The sequence below is a fragment of the Solea senegalensis genome, linkage group LG10 (genome assembly GCF_019176455.1).
Source record: "Solea senegalensis isolate Sse05_10M linkage group LG10, IFAPA_SoseM_1, whole genome shotgun sequence".
Classification (NCBI taxonomy): domain Eukaryota; kingdom Metazoa; phylum Chordata; class Actinopteri; order Pleuronectiformes; family Soleidae; genus Solea; species Solea senegalensis.
The window spans coordinates 12,469,825-12,487,289 of record NC_058030.1 but is presented as its reverse complement, the minus strand read 5'-3'; the positions used below and the strand labels follow the sequence as shown (position 1 = coordinate 12,487,289).

The window sequence follows — 17,465 nt, the reverse complement described above, 5'->3', positions numbered from 1 at the left end:
TTAATGACAGTCTAAAGAGGATGGAGGTTCTGCTGCTCGGGGGAATGTATGCATGTGGTGTATGTATTTTTGTGTAAGTGTAAGTGTGTGTGTGTGTGTGTGTTTGCGTGTGTGTGTGTCTATGTCTGCAGGACCACACTGGTGCTGGCCTCTGACATGGGAGCTCACAACAACTTTCAGACTGACAGACGGGGTTCAATCTTCGAAACCGTAGACCTGTGTTTAGATGAAATCTGGCTTTCATTTACATTGAGTAACAATGCAAAGTATTGGAGAGACAGAGGGGCCTCTCAGTCCAGACCGCGGTGCCTGTCTCTCTCTCACACACACACACACACACACACGCACACACACAGGCATATACATATATATATGCATGTGTCTGTAGGTCCAGCAGAAGTTAAGACAATGCCAGGGCCAATAAACCCTTAACCCTCTAAATGCTCTTCAATATTCACATATTTCACTCACTTTCACAAAACAAAGGTGAATCCGATTCTGATAGCCAGTAGATTCATGTTCCTTCAAGATATACGTATAGACTAATGTGGCTGTGATAGACCCATCAAAGCCATGTTTTTTTCTCTTACCGCAGTCCAGGAGCCGTATCTCCACTGAATCAGGAGCTGGGCTGAGTTGTCAGGACGAGGTGTGCTTTGTATCGGTGAGGCCCATGGACATCCTGGCAACTCACAGTCCTATAGATACAAACATACAAAAACAATGTAATGAGCTAAAAGCCATACATGAATCCCAAGGCAAAAAACGACTTAAGCACTGGGAGTAATTATGCTAAAAATACATCTGTAGGACGAAACTCAAGTCCACTTATACCTTTCGTTTGGGGACATTCCCACCTTTCATTGTTTATTTACATTACCCAGATATGCAACGTCCACAGGGACATGACCTCTATACCAACAGCTAAAAAGATCACTTATCTGGAGACTGAAAGGTCATCAGTTCAAGAGTCTCCGCCTTCAGTGTCCATCACTGTCTAAACCCCTTTAAGCAGTACATTGATATACTTCAACCACTCAGGCAAAGTGCACGGCAGGCTTATGGTCTTTGTCCATCTTGACATCAACTATGACTTTGGGTGAAAGCAAAGCAGGGTAGGTAAACATTTGAAGAGGCCGCTGACGTGAAGGTCAAATGCATGATTTTTGCCTGTACTGTCTTACAGTGATAATTAGCAGACGACTGTCCTAAGATGAAGCATTAGCATGACAGCATCATTTTACTAAATTTACTACTGGAACCAGAAACTGAGTGAATCTAAAATATAAAAATATGCCACATAATTGCTGAATAAAGCTTGATTTTACCCCCTACGAGTGGGTCTAGAAAGTGCGGAATTAGCATTGCAGTTTCAAGCCTCGGACCAAGTGTCACTGGTGAGCACGTAACAGGAAAAAAGAACGAAGATATTTCTCGACTCAGGGGAAACTGAGGTTGGGAAGCACAGTTTATGAAAAATATTACCCCTTTTCTAGTAATACAAAGCTAAATGCAAATCAGTGAAGTATTCCTTTAAGTCCTTGCTTACAAGGAATGGGAGCCGAGACAAACTAGTTAGCATGCAGCTGTACGGTTCACTCAGTCAACAAGTTCAAATCTTACATAAATAATGTTAAGCTGTATCAACTGTGGGCAACGGGAAAATATGTACGTGTAATGTAAAAAGGGTAAAGATAATTATCACATTTTAGTATGTCATTGTTATTGTTGTGTTTTTTTTTATCTTTTAGACAACTTAGTCTGTTTTTCACAACTTTCATTAACCTCTTTTCCAACACCAGGAGAACTCGTCCTTGCGTCTCTAACGTTGACGTGCTTGTGGTAGCTCACATTTGATGGATGGCACTGTGCTCGTTATTTGGCCCCATTTCACTTATTCTGTATCACATGGTAAATAAACACTTCCACCATCATAACTCTAGACTTAAATAAGATACAGGTCCTGAAAAACAAAGCATTTTATCAAAGCTTACAATATTCTCTGACTTTAGATGATGTATAACCATCACTTCTGGGAGAAAAGTTATCATCATTAAATAGTATACTTTTAGTGATTAGGGGAGTTTTGAGGGGCATTGCAATGTATGAATGCTTGTTTGTTTTTTGTTTTTTACCTGACTGTCTCTGGGCCTCGCTGCAGCATTGCACTCTCGGTCATCTACAGTGTTACCGTAGTTCCCCGACACACACCTCACAGCTCTAATCTGGTAGCCGTGGCCACAGGTCACCGAACACTGAAAGACAAAATGACACACATACTTTGACCCGCAGGAGACACAAGGGGAGAAACCCAGTCAAGTGCAAGCTATCTCAAACTACACGTAGGGTTAGTTGTAACTCAGTGGAGCCTGATGCACAACACACACACACACACACACACTCTCACATATGAACACATGCATTCACATACACATCCATGGTCTCAACGCGACCCTTGACCCAATTCTTGACTCGCGTACAAGGGCACGTTTACACGACAAGAGCGGAGGAAGTGCCGTAGGATTATTTGAGCAGCAAATTATAATTACACAGGCATTAACAAGCCGATTTATCGCAGCTCAGTAAACACTGCTATCTGACCTCATGCGAACACACGGAGGAGGACATTACATCTACGTGTGGAAACCAAACTATGAATGCTTGAGCAAAACTGACTGTTTTAGGCAGTTTGTGCTTGAACAGAAACATGTATAAGAGGATGTGTGTGTGCGCGTGTGTGTGAGTGAGTGTATACGCTGTGTATCAGGTTTAGTCTACAGGATATGAGGGTAAAGTGAAAGGAAATGGCAGCTGGAGTCGGGGCACACTCCTCCATAACTCGCTGCTGTATCAGGTTACACACACGGAGACACTTGAAATATCCACTATGTCTCCTCCGCATTCTCTCTCTCTCAGTGACTACACACACACACACACAGTCTCAGCGTAAAAGATATGAATCAAACTCCTTGACGGCAAACCACACATGAAATCCATTTCCCTGGTCAAACACCACATCAAGTCACCTTGCCCCAATGTGTATACAGTATGTGTTATCTACGTGTTGCACGTCTGCGAGACTCACCGCTCCCCAGACGCCGACCTGCCAGGACGCACACTCAGGCAGCTCGCAGCTCCCCACCGTTTGGGGTTTGCTGGACAGGTCACATAAGTGCTCGCTCAGCTTTTTCTCCGCGGCCCCCATGGTGCAGGATACTTGCCTGTGTCTCATCCCTTTCCCACAGGTCACCAGGCACTGAGCGTGGGAAGGAGAGTAGGGAGGTTTTTGGTCAGGTGTGGGATGTGCGACTGTTCCCATGCACACTTTCATAATCAGAAATCCCATTCTTAAAAAAAAAATAAGCAGTTGATGGGAAACTCTATCCTACATGTCCTCCCACATTTGTATTAGTGGGAGTGGAGCAAAAAAAAAAAAATGAGTAAAACCTTTCAACAAATTTCACACACAGAACTGAAACACAGAAAAACATTAATACCAACTTAATACCAAAACCTGAATATAGGCTTCATAAAAAAAAAAAAAAGATTTGCTGAAGTACTATTAGTGGGTTGTATATTGCATTCAATTCTATGGTGACATGGTTATATAAAATGAAGAATCTATGTGTGTGTCTCCTACCTCGCTCCACTCGCTGGCGGTCCACTTCGGACATGGCTGGTCGTTGCATGCTTCAGTAACCACCCTCCGGTATTCATTGCACTCCCGGTCTACCAGCCGTCTGCCTAGGTTGTTCATACAGTAAGACTCTCTGCTGCGGCTGCCACGTCCACATGTCTTAGAGCACTGTTCGAAAAGAGTAAATCAACCATTTTTCTTTAGCCCACTCAGGCATACATTTTCATCTGTATTTCATATATAGAGAAAAAGACAATGTATCAAGAGGCCACATTTGACTTTAATGACCCCAAGAGACAATTTATGCCCACACTGCGAAAGGAGGTCATAATATACATCACTATACATGTGCACATACAGTATATATATATATGTGTGTGTATATATATATGTATATATATATATATAGATAGATATACATATGTATATATATATATATATATATATATATACATACATAGATATAGATATATACATAGATATATATATCTTTATATATACAGATAGATAGATAGATAGATAGATAGATATTGACAAAGATTATATTTTGAACACAATTCAGGGGTCATAAAATATGTCCCTTGATTGGACCACAGTCACTGACTGTACCTGAGACCAGGCACTGTACTGCCAGTTCTTCAGCAGACAGTCCCCATGGCAGGTCTCTCTGGTCTGAGGTTTTGCGATGTCTCCACACATACTGGCCTCCATCCTTTCACTCTGTCTCTTCATCAGGCTGTACTTCATGCACTGAACATCCAGACTGCGGTAACCTGGACCACATTTAGCGGAGCATTCGCTCTTTCCAGCAACATGCCACCTGTGTGAAAGGAGACGTAAAAAGATGTTTCTGCTTGCAGGAATTGATATAGTAGGGGTCTTTTTTTTTTTTTTTTGCAGAACTGCATACCTGACTTCACAGTCTGCGTTGCAAGAATCAGCAACAGCAACAGGACGAGGTACATGTTCACAGCGTTGGTCGGACACCTCAAGGTGATCACTCTTACGCACACATACTGACTTTCGCCTCCTCTCACCTACACACACACACACACACACACACACACACACACACACACACACACAAACAATTAAGGAGGGAAAGGCCAACGCCCCAGGTTGATATCAGTCAACTGGCTAAAAACAATATATCTTATTACTTCACCTTTCACTGACATCATCTGTGCTGGTCTAAGACCCCACAAACTGATCTCTTTACGGGATCCCACTGTGACTCACTGTGAGTCTGACTAGCTTATTTCTTAAAGGAAATTTAAGGGGCTTAGTTAGGTTAAAGGGCAGGGCAAGGGGAAGGAGCCTGCTGGTTATATTGAGGTTGTTGGGGGACATTAGAGTAAATAATTACTCTGATGTGCACTGGTACTTCAGTCTTCATCCTTGTAATAGAATGCTGTGTAATAGGAGCTGTAAGGTTGGTACATATGACGCTTTATCGACTTCATACTAAGTGCAACTGTGAACGTTGACTCTCACTTAGGCAACAGGAAACATTTTTTAGGAATGGCTAAAGCCAAAGAGACATGGTCATACTTCTTTTTGAAACTAAGCGGAGATCTTACCCTGACAGATGCGGTTGCACTCGAGCCATGGGCCAGATGGATCCCACACAAACTGCTCCTTGTGCTCCTCGATGGGTATGTTAAAGGAGTAACGGACATCTGGGTTGTAGAGGTTTCCCACACACAAGACCTGTGAAGCAAATTGGGGGCAAAGTCAAATGACCTTTCTTTTGTTTTTTGATTTAGCTTAGGGTGTGAAAAGTAAAGCAATGTTTTTCCATAGGGAGATGCAGCGAAGACAAGTAAAGCAATATGACGACTAATGACTTTCAAATCAAAACAGAAACACTTAAGAGACAATGTGAAACTTCCTCTTCATACCTGTAGAACAAGCTCTTCCTCGATGCGCTCGGTGCAGTTGATGCGCTCTACTTTCGTGTCCGAGCCACTGTAGTCGATGACAGTTCCCTTAAAGTTGATTTCCCTTTTGAACATGGCCACCACGAAATTACCATTCAGGAGGGCGTTGGACTGGCCATCAGATAACGCTGTCGAATAAGAAACAAAAAAAGAACCCAATTTACTATGAAAACCGCACAAAACCCAAAATGTGGAAGAATCGAGCGCAAGTAAAGGAATTGTTTGGTTCCTGAAATGAGTCTGTCTCCTGTGTAATTGATGTTTCAGTCACTTATCACTGCAGGTTATTTGTTAAACTGTCTCTGACTGGCCGTCCAAAATGTTTGTTGCGGCAGATTCCCTGAAATTAAATCGCATGTATTTGGAGTCCGACTGCATGACTCCTCCTAACGACTGGCATTGCAGTGTAAGCAAAGGCTCTCCACTGACTGCTAATACAAACAAGCACTAACATACAAACACAAAATAACATGCACACAAATGTATGAACAGAAACACTTGGCAAACTAACACATAAACACTAAAGGAAACACCCACCACCTCATTTACTACCTTAGGCATTATGGGTTCAAAAACATGCAATTAATTACATTCTGAGAGTGCACACTGAAACCATGTGACTGATTCAAACTCTAGATGCAACTTTGTTTACACTTAAGTCTGCACAGAGCTTGATGCCAGATGTCATATTTTGCCAGAAAACCCAGTGGGGTTTTAACAATGATCTACAGACTCTGGTTGTCGTCACTGATGCTGTGCAGACACACAGAGTGAACTTCAACAGATATAAACATCTTCAAGTCTCTCCTCTTTTGCCTTTTTAACAGTAAAGAATATGACAAGCTAATATGTTAGCTGCTGATACACACAATACCTATATGTTCTGATAGATTAAGGTAAAAAAAATGTTATTAAATTGTACTAAATAGTTCCACTTTAATACAGTTAAACTATGCCGGATTAATTTAACAGCTTTGGAGTCATTGTGATGGTTAAATGGCTTGTTGCAGGGAGATTGGGAGCTGTCTCCACTTCCCCTACGGGAAAAACCTGCAAGAGTCAGAATTCGGAGGTCTCATGAAGTCTCAGGTTTCGTACTGCAGACATGCCTCCAAGCCAGGTAGCGGCTATAAGATCAAGGCAGCGATGGCGTTATTTTAGACGTTCATCATGGCAGAGCCAGTGAAAAAGAAGCAGAAAAACCTGTTGTCGGACGAAACTAGGAAGAGGAAATGACTGAGTGACCTAACAAGGGGCCACACACGAGTAAACAGCTTATATTCGAATGGCGAGAAATTAAAAAACACGAAGCCTGCAAAACTGATGCTGACCGACATGGACATGGCTCCATGGCTTGTGTTTGCCGGCTCCGTAGAAAACAAATGCACATGGCCAGGAGAAGAGAATGGAGAGGGGGGGGGGAGTGTCAGTGGTGAGTTTTTGAGGATAAAGTGGTAGACAATGGATGGGTGTAAAAATATGTACTCAGAAACTGTACAGAAATATGCACTCAGAACACTTGCAGAGGTCTGCTTTAAATAAGTTTTTCCCATTGTGGGCCGTGCTTGTTGTCGCACAGGTGTGCTCTATTTCAGATATTTTAAATATCATTTATTGAACATTACAAAATAGCCAAATAATCATCTTTTGCTTATTCTGCTTATTTTTCTGTACTTATGTTGTACAAAAGCACTAAAAAAGGGATGAACTAATAATAATAATAAAAAAATTAAACTAAGGCATATACAGACAGATCTGGTTTCTGAAGTTCCCTACAGTGGCCGAGTCCAATGGGAAATAGTCGAGTCATAACTTCAAAGGTAAAGCGTCTTTTTATGCTGTAAAGTGGTGATTGTCTTAAAATCCTTTTGACATACTGCACCAGTCGGAGTGATAAAATTGGCAGAAATGTGCAAATACCTTCATCACAGACAGCACCCGCAGTGGAATTGTGTTACTCCGCGACAGTGGGGGTCGACCTTCTAACAGCAGTGTGGCAACGAGGCTTTTGCCAGATGTCTTTTCAGACTATTTGACTGAAAACATCTTGAACCTCACTTGAATCACAACACAGGCAAAGCCCTTTCCCTGTGTGTGTCTCACTCACTCTCACTTTGTCTGGCTGTCTCTCACGTGCAAGCACACAGACAGAAACACATACACACACTGTCAGAGCCTGGTGGGTCCATCTAACCCTACGCCCCAATATCTACTTTCATGCAGCCCGAGGCTCCACATGCCTCTAATTAGCACCTATTGCTGCCTCATTTATCTTTCTTGGGGGCTGACACTCCATTTGCTTTCCCAACCAACCGTCTTTGCCACAACCAGATGGACCAACGCCCCGACACGTTTCCGCCGTAATACGCTCAATACACATGACAGCTTCCTTTCACTTTATAAGAAAAAAAAACTGTTTGACAACAGTTCAGCCTATGTCTCCTTCACTAAAGCCTGCTTCTATAGCTCTAGGACACTGGGTCTGGGTGGTTTATAGCTGTGATAGGGGATAATGGCACTGACTTATGGTGTGGGAAATAATGGGTGTAATGTACATCTTATTACACTGGACTGCTTCCATTTTGGATGAAGTCTTCCAATTAAAACTGCAAGTTGACACAGAAACACAGAGAACACACTCACCGAGGTAGTTGTCGTCTTCTGGCTTTCCTGAGTAGCTGACCTGCTTGATATCTATATTGGTGGCTCCAGCTGGGATCCGCACCACTGTGTTGTAACCTGAAGAAGAAGAAGAATAAGAAAAGACAGAGTCTCTAAAAAGGAACACATGAAGTCACAGTAATAGCCGTGAAAATCCCAACTTCATTTTCATAATAGCTTCACTATGGTAAACCAAGGCCGGGTGAGGGAAGTCCGGTTCCAACCACAGGGGATTTCTATGTCACAAAATACCAAAAAATGGTCTACTCTACTAACCCTCTCAAATAACCTGCAGGAGGTTTTAGTCTCAGAGGCCTGACCGTAAAATAATATGTAATTATTCTCTGGACCTACCGTCGGCCTGTAATTACTACACCGTGCATGTTGCTCCATGATAAGAGCACGAGAGAGAGCACATGAGAGATAAGAGGCAACAACAAAAATTTACTGATTGGAACTAAATATTTCATATGAAAATTACTTGGGTATGAAATCTTTCCAAATATCCAAAGCAACAAGGTCTTTGATCATCCAGTATTTGAATTTGCCTGCTGTTGTTTCAGCAAATTGTTTATTTAAATTAAAATAAACTGCATTAATGCAGAAAAATAATTTGCATTTACAATAAAAAAGCTGTACTTTTGAGAGTAGTTGCTACAGATTATTATCAACCCCCTCACAGATGTAACATTTGACAGTTTAAACACGAGAGCGAATCATCTGAAGAGTGAGAAAAGATGAGCGACGACACAAACACAGCTGCTTGTTCAGCCCTTATCTAATCAGCTAATTAGAAGCGTGCACTGAACAGCAGCCACAACATTAGGTGCCGGTTTTAGTGTTGTGGCTAATCAGCGTCTTTCTTGTTTATAGCAACACTTTGAGAATTGTAGGGTGGGGAGTTTTATTCCCACTTCACTCACGATGAGTACACGTTTGGTGCCGTAACAAAGCATTCGCAGGTGTGATAACTGCAGTTCCCGTCCTGTGCAGACGGAGACGGTGACTCGTTTCTTTTTATCATCAGTGAATAGCTCGAGGATTTGAGCCAACTATCATTTGGTCAGGTGTCATCTGGCCCTCCAATTTCTAATGACCGCGTGCCAAAATAAAATGAAATTGGTGTGAAATTAGCCTGACACCTTTAGTCACTCAAGGGCAGCACTTTACATATCTATCAGTGGGAGGGTGCCATAATCCATGTCACTGAAAAACGTTATCCATTATCAGACCACACTGTACATTTCATTCATCACTACAAAGAAAAAGAACTGTTTTGTATCTTCCTTCACAATAAGACTTAAACCTTCACACTCGGATTTCCCCTTTTACCGCTTTAGGAGTGTCATGTCAAAGTCCCTCCCTAACCAGTGGGGACAGGATAAGCTCCTAAACACACAGGAAGAACTTCAGGAACCACCTACATGGTCCCCCTCTGAGGAAACATGGTACCCACAAGGCCCCCCCAGAGGCCTCTTAGATCCCACCAGCTTAGCTACTGACCATACACACAACCCTCCACCACCGCAGAGTGACCCAGAAATGAACAGTAAACACACCACTGTAGGGAAGAACATGCTTCTCTCTGCCAGCAGCAAGAAAGATGAGATAGCGCTAATAGCCTGCAGGAGAGAATTAGCAGACGTAACAAAAATGACAGTACATTTTTAATATTTGTGTCACTTTAGTTCAGGGGTGTCAAACATACGGCCCGGGGGCCAGAACCGGCCCGCCAGAGGGTCCAATCGGCCAACAGGATGAATTTGTTAAAATTTCACACTAATCTAAACGTAATGTCAAATGCTCCAGATACCTGTGACTAAATGTTTGTGCCTTTATAGATCCAGTGTGCTGTGTAAATAGTAAATTTAGGCATGATATTGTTGAAATTGCACTTATATTTCTCAAGAAATTTCATGTTTTGTAAAATTATCCTTCAGTAAATGTAAAACAAACGAGAGAAAACAAAGGGGTTCTTGTTGTTCATAAGTTATTATGCTATTATTTTACTATTTTTACTGGTCTGGCCCCCTTGAGATCAAATTGTGCTGTGGCCCCTGAACAAAAATGAGTTTGACACCCCTGCTTTAGTTGATCTTCGAGTCATGAAAGTTGGAAGTTGTGATCAAAAGCTGTGCTTGTTAGGAGTCCACACTTCTCTGTTCCTTCAACAACAAATATTAAATGCATATATTCTCACTCTGACATCATGAAGTATGCAGGTGCTGGGGTTGGCATCTCCCAACTCTCCTGGCCAATGTTCATTTTTATTTCTGATGCCACACATATGACTTCAAGTCATCTTTTAAATTAGGCTTTAGGCTTCAGACTTATATTTGGACAGATAACTTTAGCAGTGCTAACACCTCACCAATTGAAGCACGAATGTATGGTCCTGGCAAATGCAATAAACACTAACATCTCAAACCCTCTCTTGAATGAATGTGCGCACTAATGTTGTCCAAATATAATGTCAACAGTTAGAAACTTGGAAGACTTCTTGACTCGACTTGACTTTCCCCACAAGACAAACAGACGGCTGTGGTTTTATCTTAGGCTTCAGTTTGTCTAGTGTGATCAAAAGAAGAACAGTCGAGTCGCAAACACAAAGATTGACACAAGAAAAGGAATGAGACAAGGGTAGAGACAGAGAAAGAGAGAGAAACAACAAACACAAAAGGACAAAAGGGTGAAAGACAGAGAGGCAGACCCAGACCGAGGGATATCCTGCCTGTTCTGCGCTCTTTCTTCAGGTTAAGTCAGGTTATTTCCAGGGCTGAGTTGGGTGTCTGGGTCAGTTGACCACATTTATAACCTCCTTCATTATCTAACCCCCTGTTCAATTGCTCGCTGGGGACAAATAAAGTTTTTTAATTGAATTGAATTGAATTTACTATAACCAGTTAAGGTTAAAGTACCTATTTTAACCTCACCACAATTTAAATCTTCTATGTCAAAGCTCTAAATGTAACCATTTTCTCAGACAGGCCCTTCCTCATTAGGACCAGGTTTTGGCCCACTGATCCTGACAAGGTCAGTTTTCATACCAGAAAATGTACCAAAGTTAGGTAAGAAATACCCTACTAACCCTAACCCTAACATAATACTTTCCCTAGCCCCTTAACCTTAACCCTTAACCATCCCTAATAAATGCCTAAACCTAACCTAATTCTATCCTTAACCCTAAAACCAGGTCTTAATCCTCAAAAAGCTTGATAAAGTTGTGTACACCAGCCAAAGTGTTCTCAGAAGGTCAAAATGTCCTCACAAAGATAGGTTTGCTTGACAATTGGTCCACACAGCCTATTTAAGACATGCACACACACACACACAGGTAGAAAGCACCTGTTTTTGACATTGAGATGTTAAAACTTGGTGCCAAACCAATGTAAAGTGTCAATGACAGATGTTTATGCTGACGATTGTGCGGGGTGGGGGGGCTGGGGAAGGGGGCTGGATCCAATCAGCTGTCTGCTGCATCGGCAAACATTGCATAACGCAGCACGGTTCAAAGTGGTGACGTCGGGTTTGCTAGACCTTACAGACAGTGATTGCCGTGTTGATCCGTTTCTGAGGATTTAGAGGACACAAGTGTTCCCAAATTTGCCTGCGACACATATTGTCACTGAAATATGTTTAAACATAACCAGACATGACATCAGTGGTGAATATGAGCACGAGGCATGTCAGTGTTTGCAGCCATGTGGAACTATTCTCTACGGCTCTGTGTTTACGGTGCATCAGATAAATCATACCTCATCTACAGCAGCTGGTTACTTACAGCATGTTGAGTAGCACACGGCTGCAGATCTAATTTGAGCATCGGGACTTACCATACTGTGCATCGTTGAAGGTCCCTGCCAGGGTTTTACACGATGAGTTGTCCCCGCCACATACGCCACACTTGTCATTCCTGGCCTTCGAGTTGAGGACGTGGTCACAGCCTGCTTGCTGAGGAGGCAAAGAAGATTTATGATTTTGGAACGATTGGATTGAATAACTGTAGTTTTGCCTGTACAGCAGGAACTTGGCAGCATGTGAATGTACTGCTCTGAAAATTCAAGATTGATCCATTTTGGTAATTACAAAGAATGAATCAGAAGACTGCGTAGTTGTATCATCATATCTCGTTGAAGCTGTTAAAGCTAAAACAGCTGATATAAAGTTGTTGTGCATCTGTGTGCGTGCGTGTCCGTGTCTGCGTGCAAATCTCCATTACACAAGAAGAAAGAAACTGATATACCCTGCAGAGGCCTTGAACACAGATGTCGTATGTGTCTGGGCCACACGGCGTACCATCAGTGACGCGGTCCTTCAGCTGATAATATGCCATAGTCCCAGCCACACGGCAGAAGAGCTTACAGCGATCCTTCATTAGTACTGCAAGGAAGAAGAAGATGGCTCATTTAGTTCATACGGTTGCTGGAAATAAACAAAGATGAAAACCCAGAGATGATTTCATCAACTGCTGATGAAGTAAAACTAGTGGACAATCTTTAAAAAAAATGTCTTGGTGGTGCACCGGCTCTGGGGTTCAGCCTTTTTGCTTGTGCAGAAGCAATTAAATGAATGAATCACTTGCAGCACTTTAGACATGGTGGTCTTTGCCACATGGTTATCTTACGTGGCTGTGCAAGAAATCCCAGCAAGGAATGAGATATGGCTGCAAGAGGGAAATCTGCCAGGAGGTTTATATGGAAGGGGTGCACTCTTTTTTTTTTTTTAATGTTGTTTAGTATCAAGTGAAGGTTTACCCTGGGCCACCGCTTATCATGGGTGTAAGTGATGATGATCTGTATTCTTATCCCACACATCCGTCAACAAGCATTTTCACCCCATGCGCTAAAATTTCAATGCATTACATTGGAAATGGATACACACACACACATCACAATGCTGCATGTGTTTTAGGCCTTACCATACCTCCTACACACAGTGCATGAGAAGTTTACACAAGCCCAACAACTGGTAATCATACGTAAACTGAATAACTGGGTGGGAAGTGGAGCATTTAGGCTAAATGCACAAAAGACACAGTGAAAGTATCCAAGCTGAAGTCACCCCTTAAAGGACATGTTTTATGATGTTATTGATGTACTCACTGCCGCTGTATTTGGGGACCCAGCGGACGGCGGGAGGTAGACCGTTGATGTTGAAGTGCTTGCCGTCAAAATGAGAGCACTGCTCCTCGCGGAAGTCTTTCCGTCCTCGTGGGCATGGCTCAGTGTTGCAAGAGCGGAACTTCATCCTGCGGCCCACGCAGAACTTGCCACCGTTTCGGGGCCTAGAGTAAGTAAAAGTATTTGAATTTAAAGACCGTGTTTGCTCTCGTTTTATTGGCGCTTTTATGATTTTTAAAGCAACACTGTTTACTTTGGAATTCGCGGGAACATGCTTTCTTTAGCCGTAGTTTAAGAGACTCAGTAAATCTGACGCACAGGCTTGCTACTGACTAGATTGTTTATAAATCGTGATCATGCCTGGCCTCAGATTTTTACTACTGCTCTCACTTGTGCACATATTACAATTTGCACATATATAAACAGACCATGATGGCTTTGGTTGTCTTCACAGTCTGATTCCTGCTTACTCAGGCTTGTTGCAGTCTCTGCTCGTGCTACGGGTTCCTCCACCACAGGACCTGGAGCAAGCACTGTAGGGCCCCCAGGGTCCCCATTCTCCATGGACTGGCTGCAGGTCCAGCTCTTTATTCACACACATTCCATGTCTGCAATACTGCATGTGGATAAGGGAGAGAGAGGGAGGGAGGGAGGGAGGGAGAGAGAGAAATTATGTTAAAACCAATGACTGCAACACCTGCAGCCCTGGAGACAAACGTGGACTGTGTGGATTTCTAGTGCAGCTTTAGTGCATGCACACAGCTGGGAGAGGCTTTTGTCTCTGCCTCCTTAATCCTCTGTTTAAAGCTTAAGCTATATTTTAAAAGAAATCCGGATTCAGCGATCGTTTACCCTCAGGGAATGTGTCCAACTACTCCAGCTGTCAAAAGAGAAACTGAAGCATGTGCAGGAGACACTGCCCCAGACAGAAATAGAGAAAGATACTGGGTTAAAGAAAACTAATAGTCCGTTGAGTTGCTGCGCTGTTCATGACACCTGTCTCAATCTTAAGAGTAATCCCGAAAGAATGTAATGATGATGTATACCACACCTATATCCTATGCCAAAGATAAAAGAGAGAATCCAGACTAAATGACGCAGCAGTGCGACAGAATATAAGGTGCCAGGTATCAAACAGTGTGTACCCACTAACCAAGAAATGGTAACACTGTTTTCATTAGTAAAGCACGGCAGGCCCATTTCCCTTTGTGTGTAACCAAATCCGCTTCCAAGAGACTGAGATATCGGAGGGTCCTGTTCTCCGAAAGAATGCAGGACAAGACGGCGTCTGTCTGGGTACGTAACCTGCCGTCCGGGCACACAGGCGCGGGGAGCAGTGGCACCATGATAAGGAAACTCTAGAGTTGTGATAACAAGAGGAACAGAGTTCATTACTGGCATCAGGAACTCCCTTCTCCAGACCACTGAGGTGCACATCATTAAAGCTGAAAAGGAGTCCGCTCTTGATTGATACCCTCAGTTTGTTCTATTTGTCAGGTTGATAAGGACGTTATTTCAGTTAAAACATCTATAATTTTAACTGGCCACGCACCCATTCCACTACAAGTGATCTCCTGGACCACTTTCAAAAAACAAAAAAAATCACAACTTGCAGCCTGTACTTTCAGTGAACATCTGCAAAAGTGCAAAGTCAAACGCAAACACGCAAACATACACAGAAACGTGTGCCGCTGTGTCTACTTCCCTGGCCTAGTTTGCAAGTCTAATGATGTAGTGTAAAGTCTGTGCGCAGTGACAGACAGGTGTTACCAGCTGCAGGGTGAAATCTAAGCAAGACGCAAATATAACCCCGATTCTGGGTTTGGCAATGGCCTTTTCTTCCTGTCTGACTCCACTGTAAATGCAAAAAAGTTGAGGCGCTGATAGAAAAGACGTCAAATAAATGGCAGTAAAAAGAAGGTGATAAAACATCCACCACAGTGGAAATGGATTCCATATACTATAGAAAAAAAAACAGGTGTCATTACTTTGTGGTTGAGCAGCTTTATCTCGGAAAAACGAGCTAAACAATCAACATTCATGGAAAATGATCTAAGAGACATATTTTAAGAGTGAATACAGACTTTCTTTTTTTTTCTTTTTTTTTTTTTACCAAACTATCCCCTCTCCTTACAGCTCTCACGTCCCCATCCCCCACTGCAGCTTAAGAATGGAGAGCGCGGACCTGGGCATCCTCTCTCTTCTCCATTGTAAACTGCAAGAGCCGCACAGAGACCACCACAGTGCTACAAGGAGGCGGGTCCCATGGAGCTGTCAAACACAGGGTGGACTGTCTGTCACAGAAGACCAAAGTCCGTGTAAGCCTCAGAGGCATTCCACTCCCCCCGCTGGCACCCTGTGTTTACAACCGTTTTGTTTGGCTTGAAAAGGTGATGTGGGTGAAAAGAAGAAAGACGGAAAGAGGGGAGTGGAAGGGGAAAAAAAACATCTGTGTGAGATGATGCATGTGCGCGTGTGAGTGCGCCAGTGTGAGCACGCTCGTGACTGTGTGTGTACGTGTGTGTGTGTGTGTGATTGCTCTGAGTCTGGAGGCATCTGGGGGCCACACTCATTCCCAATTAGCCTTTCTTCCCAAGTGCACAACACACACTCTTTGAAAATGCTGTCGAGGCAAAGCTCAAACACGCATCAAGGTCTTCAGCAGACGCTTTCCTAGAAAGATTGTCAAAATGTGCCCTCACTTGAGAGGGACAACATTTTAACTTGTTGTGAGAGAAACCTGTCCAGCTGTGACCAGCATGTGCTTCAAATTAGGAATTTCATAAAGACACACGCAGACTCACCAACACATGCCAAGATGGGTGTATCTCCACAATCATGTCGCAATGATTCATTGTTTACATCCTTTATAAACACAAATGGGCACACAAACATGCACAAAAGCTATCACTATAGATATTTCAGCCACCAGCAAGCTTTCCCTGACAGCGGTTAGCTGAGGACAGCAGCATCTGCTCTGAGCTCTTCAGCTGGCTGGTCTGGGAGTTAGCACCCTGTAATTGCTGGGAAACTCTTGCAGGGAGCACCTCATTTCTGAACCCAAGTCATACATCACTGCAGGAATGAGAAGGTAGAGGACTGATTTAAAAAGACCTCCACTCTTTCATTTTAACACAGCCAGTTCCAAAAGGCATCGTCTTTCATGTCGTGGTGTCTTTCTCATGGTTCTGGGTTTGGAGTTCACTTAGTTTGGCCTTTGCCTGCTGGGGGTTTGTGTCCATGTCTCTGTTGATTTGCAGCAGGCTGTGTCTTCACTACAACGTACAGATCGGCAAAATCACAGGTCATAAAAGTATTTATTCAGTATTGCTTTTCTGACTGGAAATAAGTTTAACAGCAGTGGTTATAATAAAGTTCTACATTGATTCATTTTAAAGCTTGTCTTCTCCCATTAGTTCCCAATTTCGTTTTTTTTTCCCTTGAGCTGAAATGTGTGTCACAACAGAACGAAAGGAAATGATTAGAGGGCTTGGATATGGTGAGAAAGACGGCCAGATGACCCCAACAAACCTCTCATTTACAACATCTCCACACTTTGTTTCTCTCTGTGATCCCCCCTTTCCTCACGTTTCCAGGAATCGTAAGGGTTATCATTAAAGTGAATGAGTGGTTTGGTGCTGTCAGCTGTTCCACTTTTACTGTTCGTCTTTCACACTTTTTTCACTGTGTGTACAACGACTGAAAAACAAATAGTCAGTTCCTTTCATTAATTGTCAATAAAATACTTTTGTTTTTTGTTTTATTTTATTCGACCATCAACACGTCCAAAAACATGCAGATTTGGGGATTAGGCAAACTGAACACCCACAATCGACTGTAAGTGTGAGTCTCGATGAGGCCCTGTAATGGACTGGTGACCTGTCATGGGTTTACCTGCCTTTAACCATACTGTATGTCAGCAGGGATTGGCACCAGCGCCCCCCCTGCGACCCTCATGTGGAGTATAAAGCAGTAGATGAATGAATGAAAGAACAAATGAATGAATGACATGTGGTCAAAATGTACAGTTAATGTGGTGCATGCGAGCAAATTGTGGCCCTGAGAAAATATAGGGCAACATGAGCATTGAGTGGGCAGCAGGCATAA

General features: G+C 42.9%; 1 protein-coding gene across 2 annotated transcripts in view; it reads right to left on the bottom strand.

The window, feature by feature from the left end:
- Nucleotides 1-17,465, bottom strand: part of LOC122776277 (A disintegrin and metalloproteinase with thrombospondin motifs 20) — a 74,904-nt gene that overhangs the window by 26,336 nt on the left and 31,103 nt on the right. For both annotated transcript variants that reach the window (XM_044036726.1, XM_044036727.1), the window contains exons 12-24: nucleotides 13,829-13,974; nucleotides 13,341-13,522; nucleotides 12,482-12,618; nucleotides 12,072-12,189; nucleotides 8,221-8,316; nucleotides 5,539-5,705; nucleotides 5,218-5,347; nucleotides 4,548-4,674; nucleotides 4,247-4,457; nucleotides 3,641-3,805; nucleotides 3,086-3,256; nucleotides 2,136-2,255; nucleotides 591-698 (exon numbers count right to left, since the gene is read on the bottom strand). In XM_044036726.1, coding sequence (XP_043892661.1) covers nucleotides 591-698; nucleotides 2,136-2,255; nucleotides 3,086-3,256; nucleotides 3,641-3,805; nucleotides 4,247-4,457; nucleotides 4,548-4,674; nucleotides 5,218-5,347; nucleotides 5,539-5,705; nucleotides 8,221-8,316; nucleotides 12,072-12,189; nucleotides 12,482-12,618; nucleotides 13,341-13,522; nucleotides 13,829-13,974 — 1,878 coding nt within the window. The remainder of the gene's footprint in view (nucleotides 1-590; nucleotides 699-2,135; nucleotides 2,256-3,085; nucleotides 3,257-3,640; nucleotides 3,806-4,246; nucleotides 4,458-4,547; nucleotides 4,675-5,217; nucleotides 5,348-5,538; nucleotides 5,706-8,220; nucleotides 8,317-12,071; nucleotides 12,190-12,481; nucleotides 12,619-13,340; nucleotides 13,523-13,828; nucleotides 13,975-17,465) is intronic.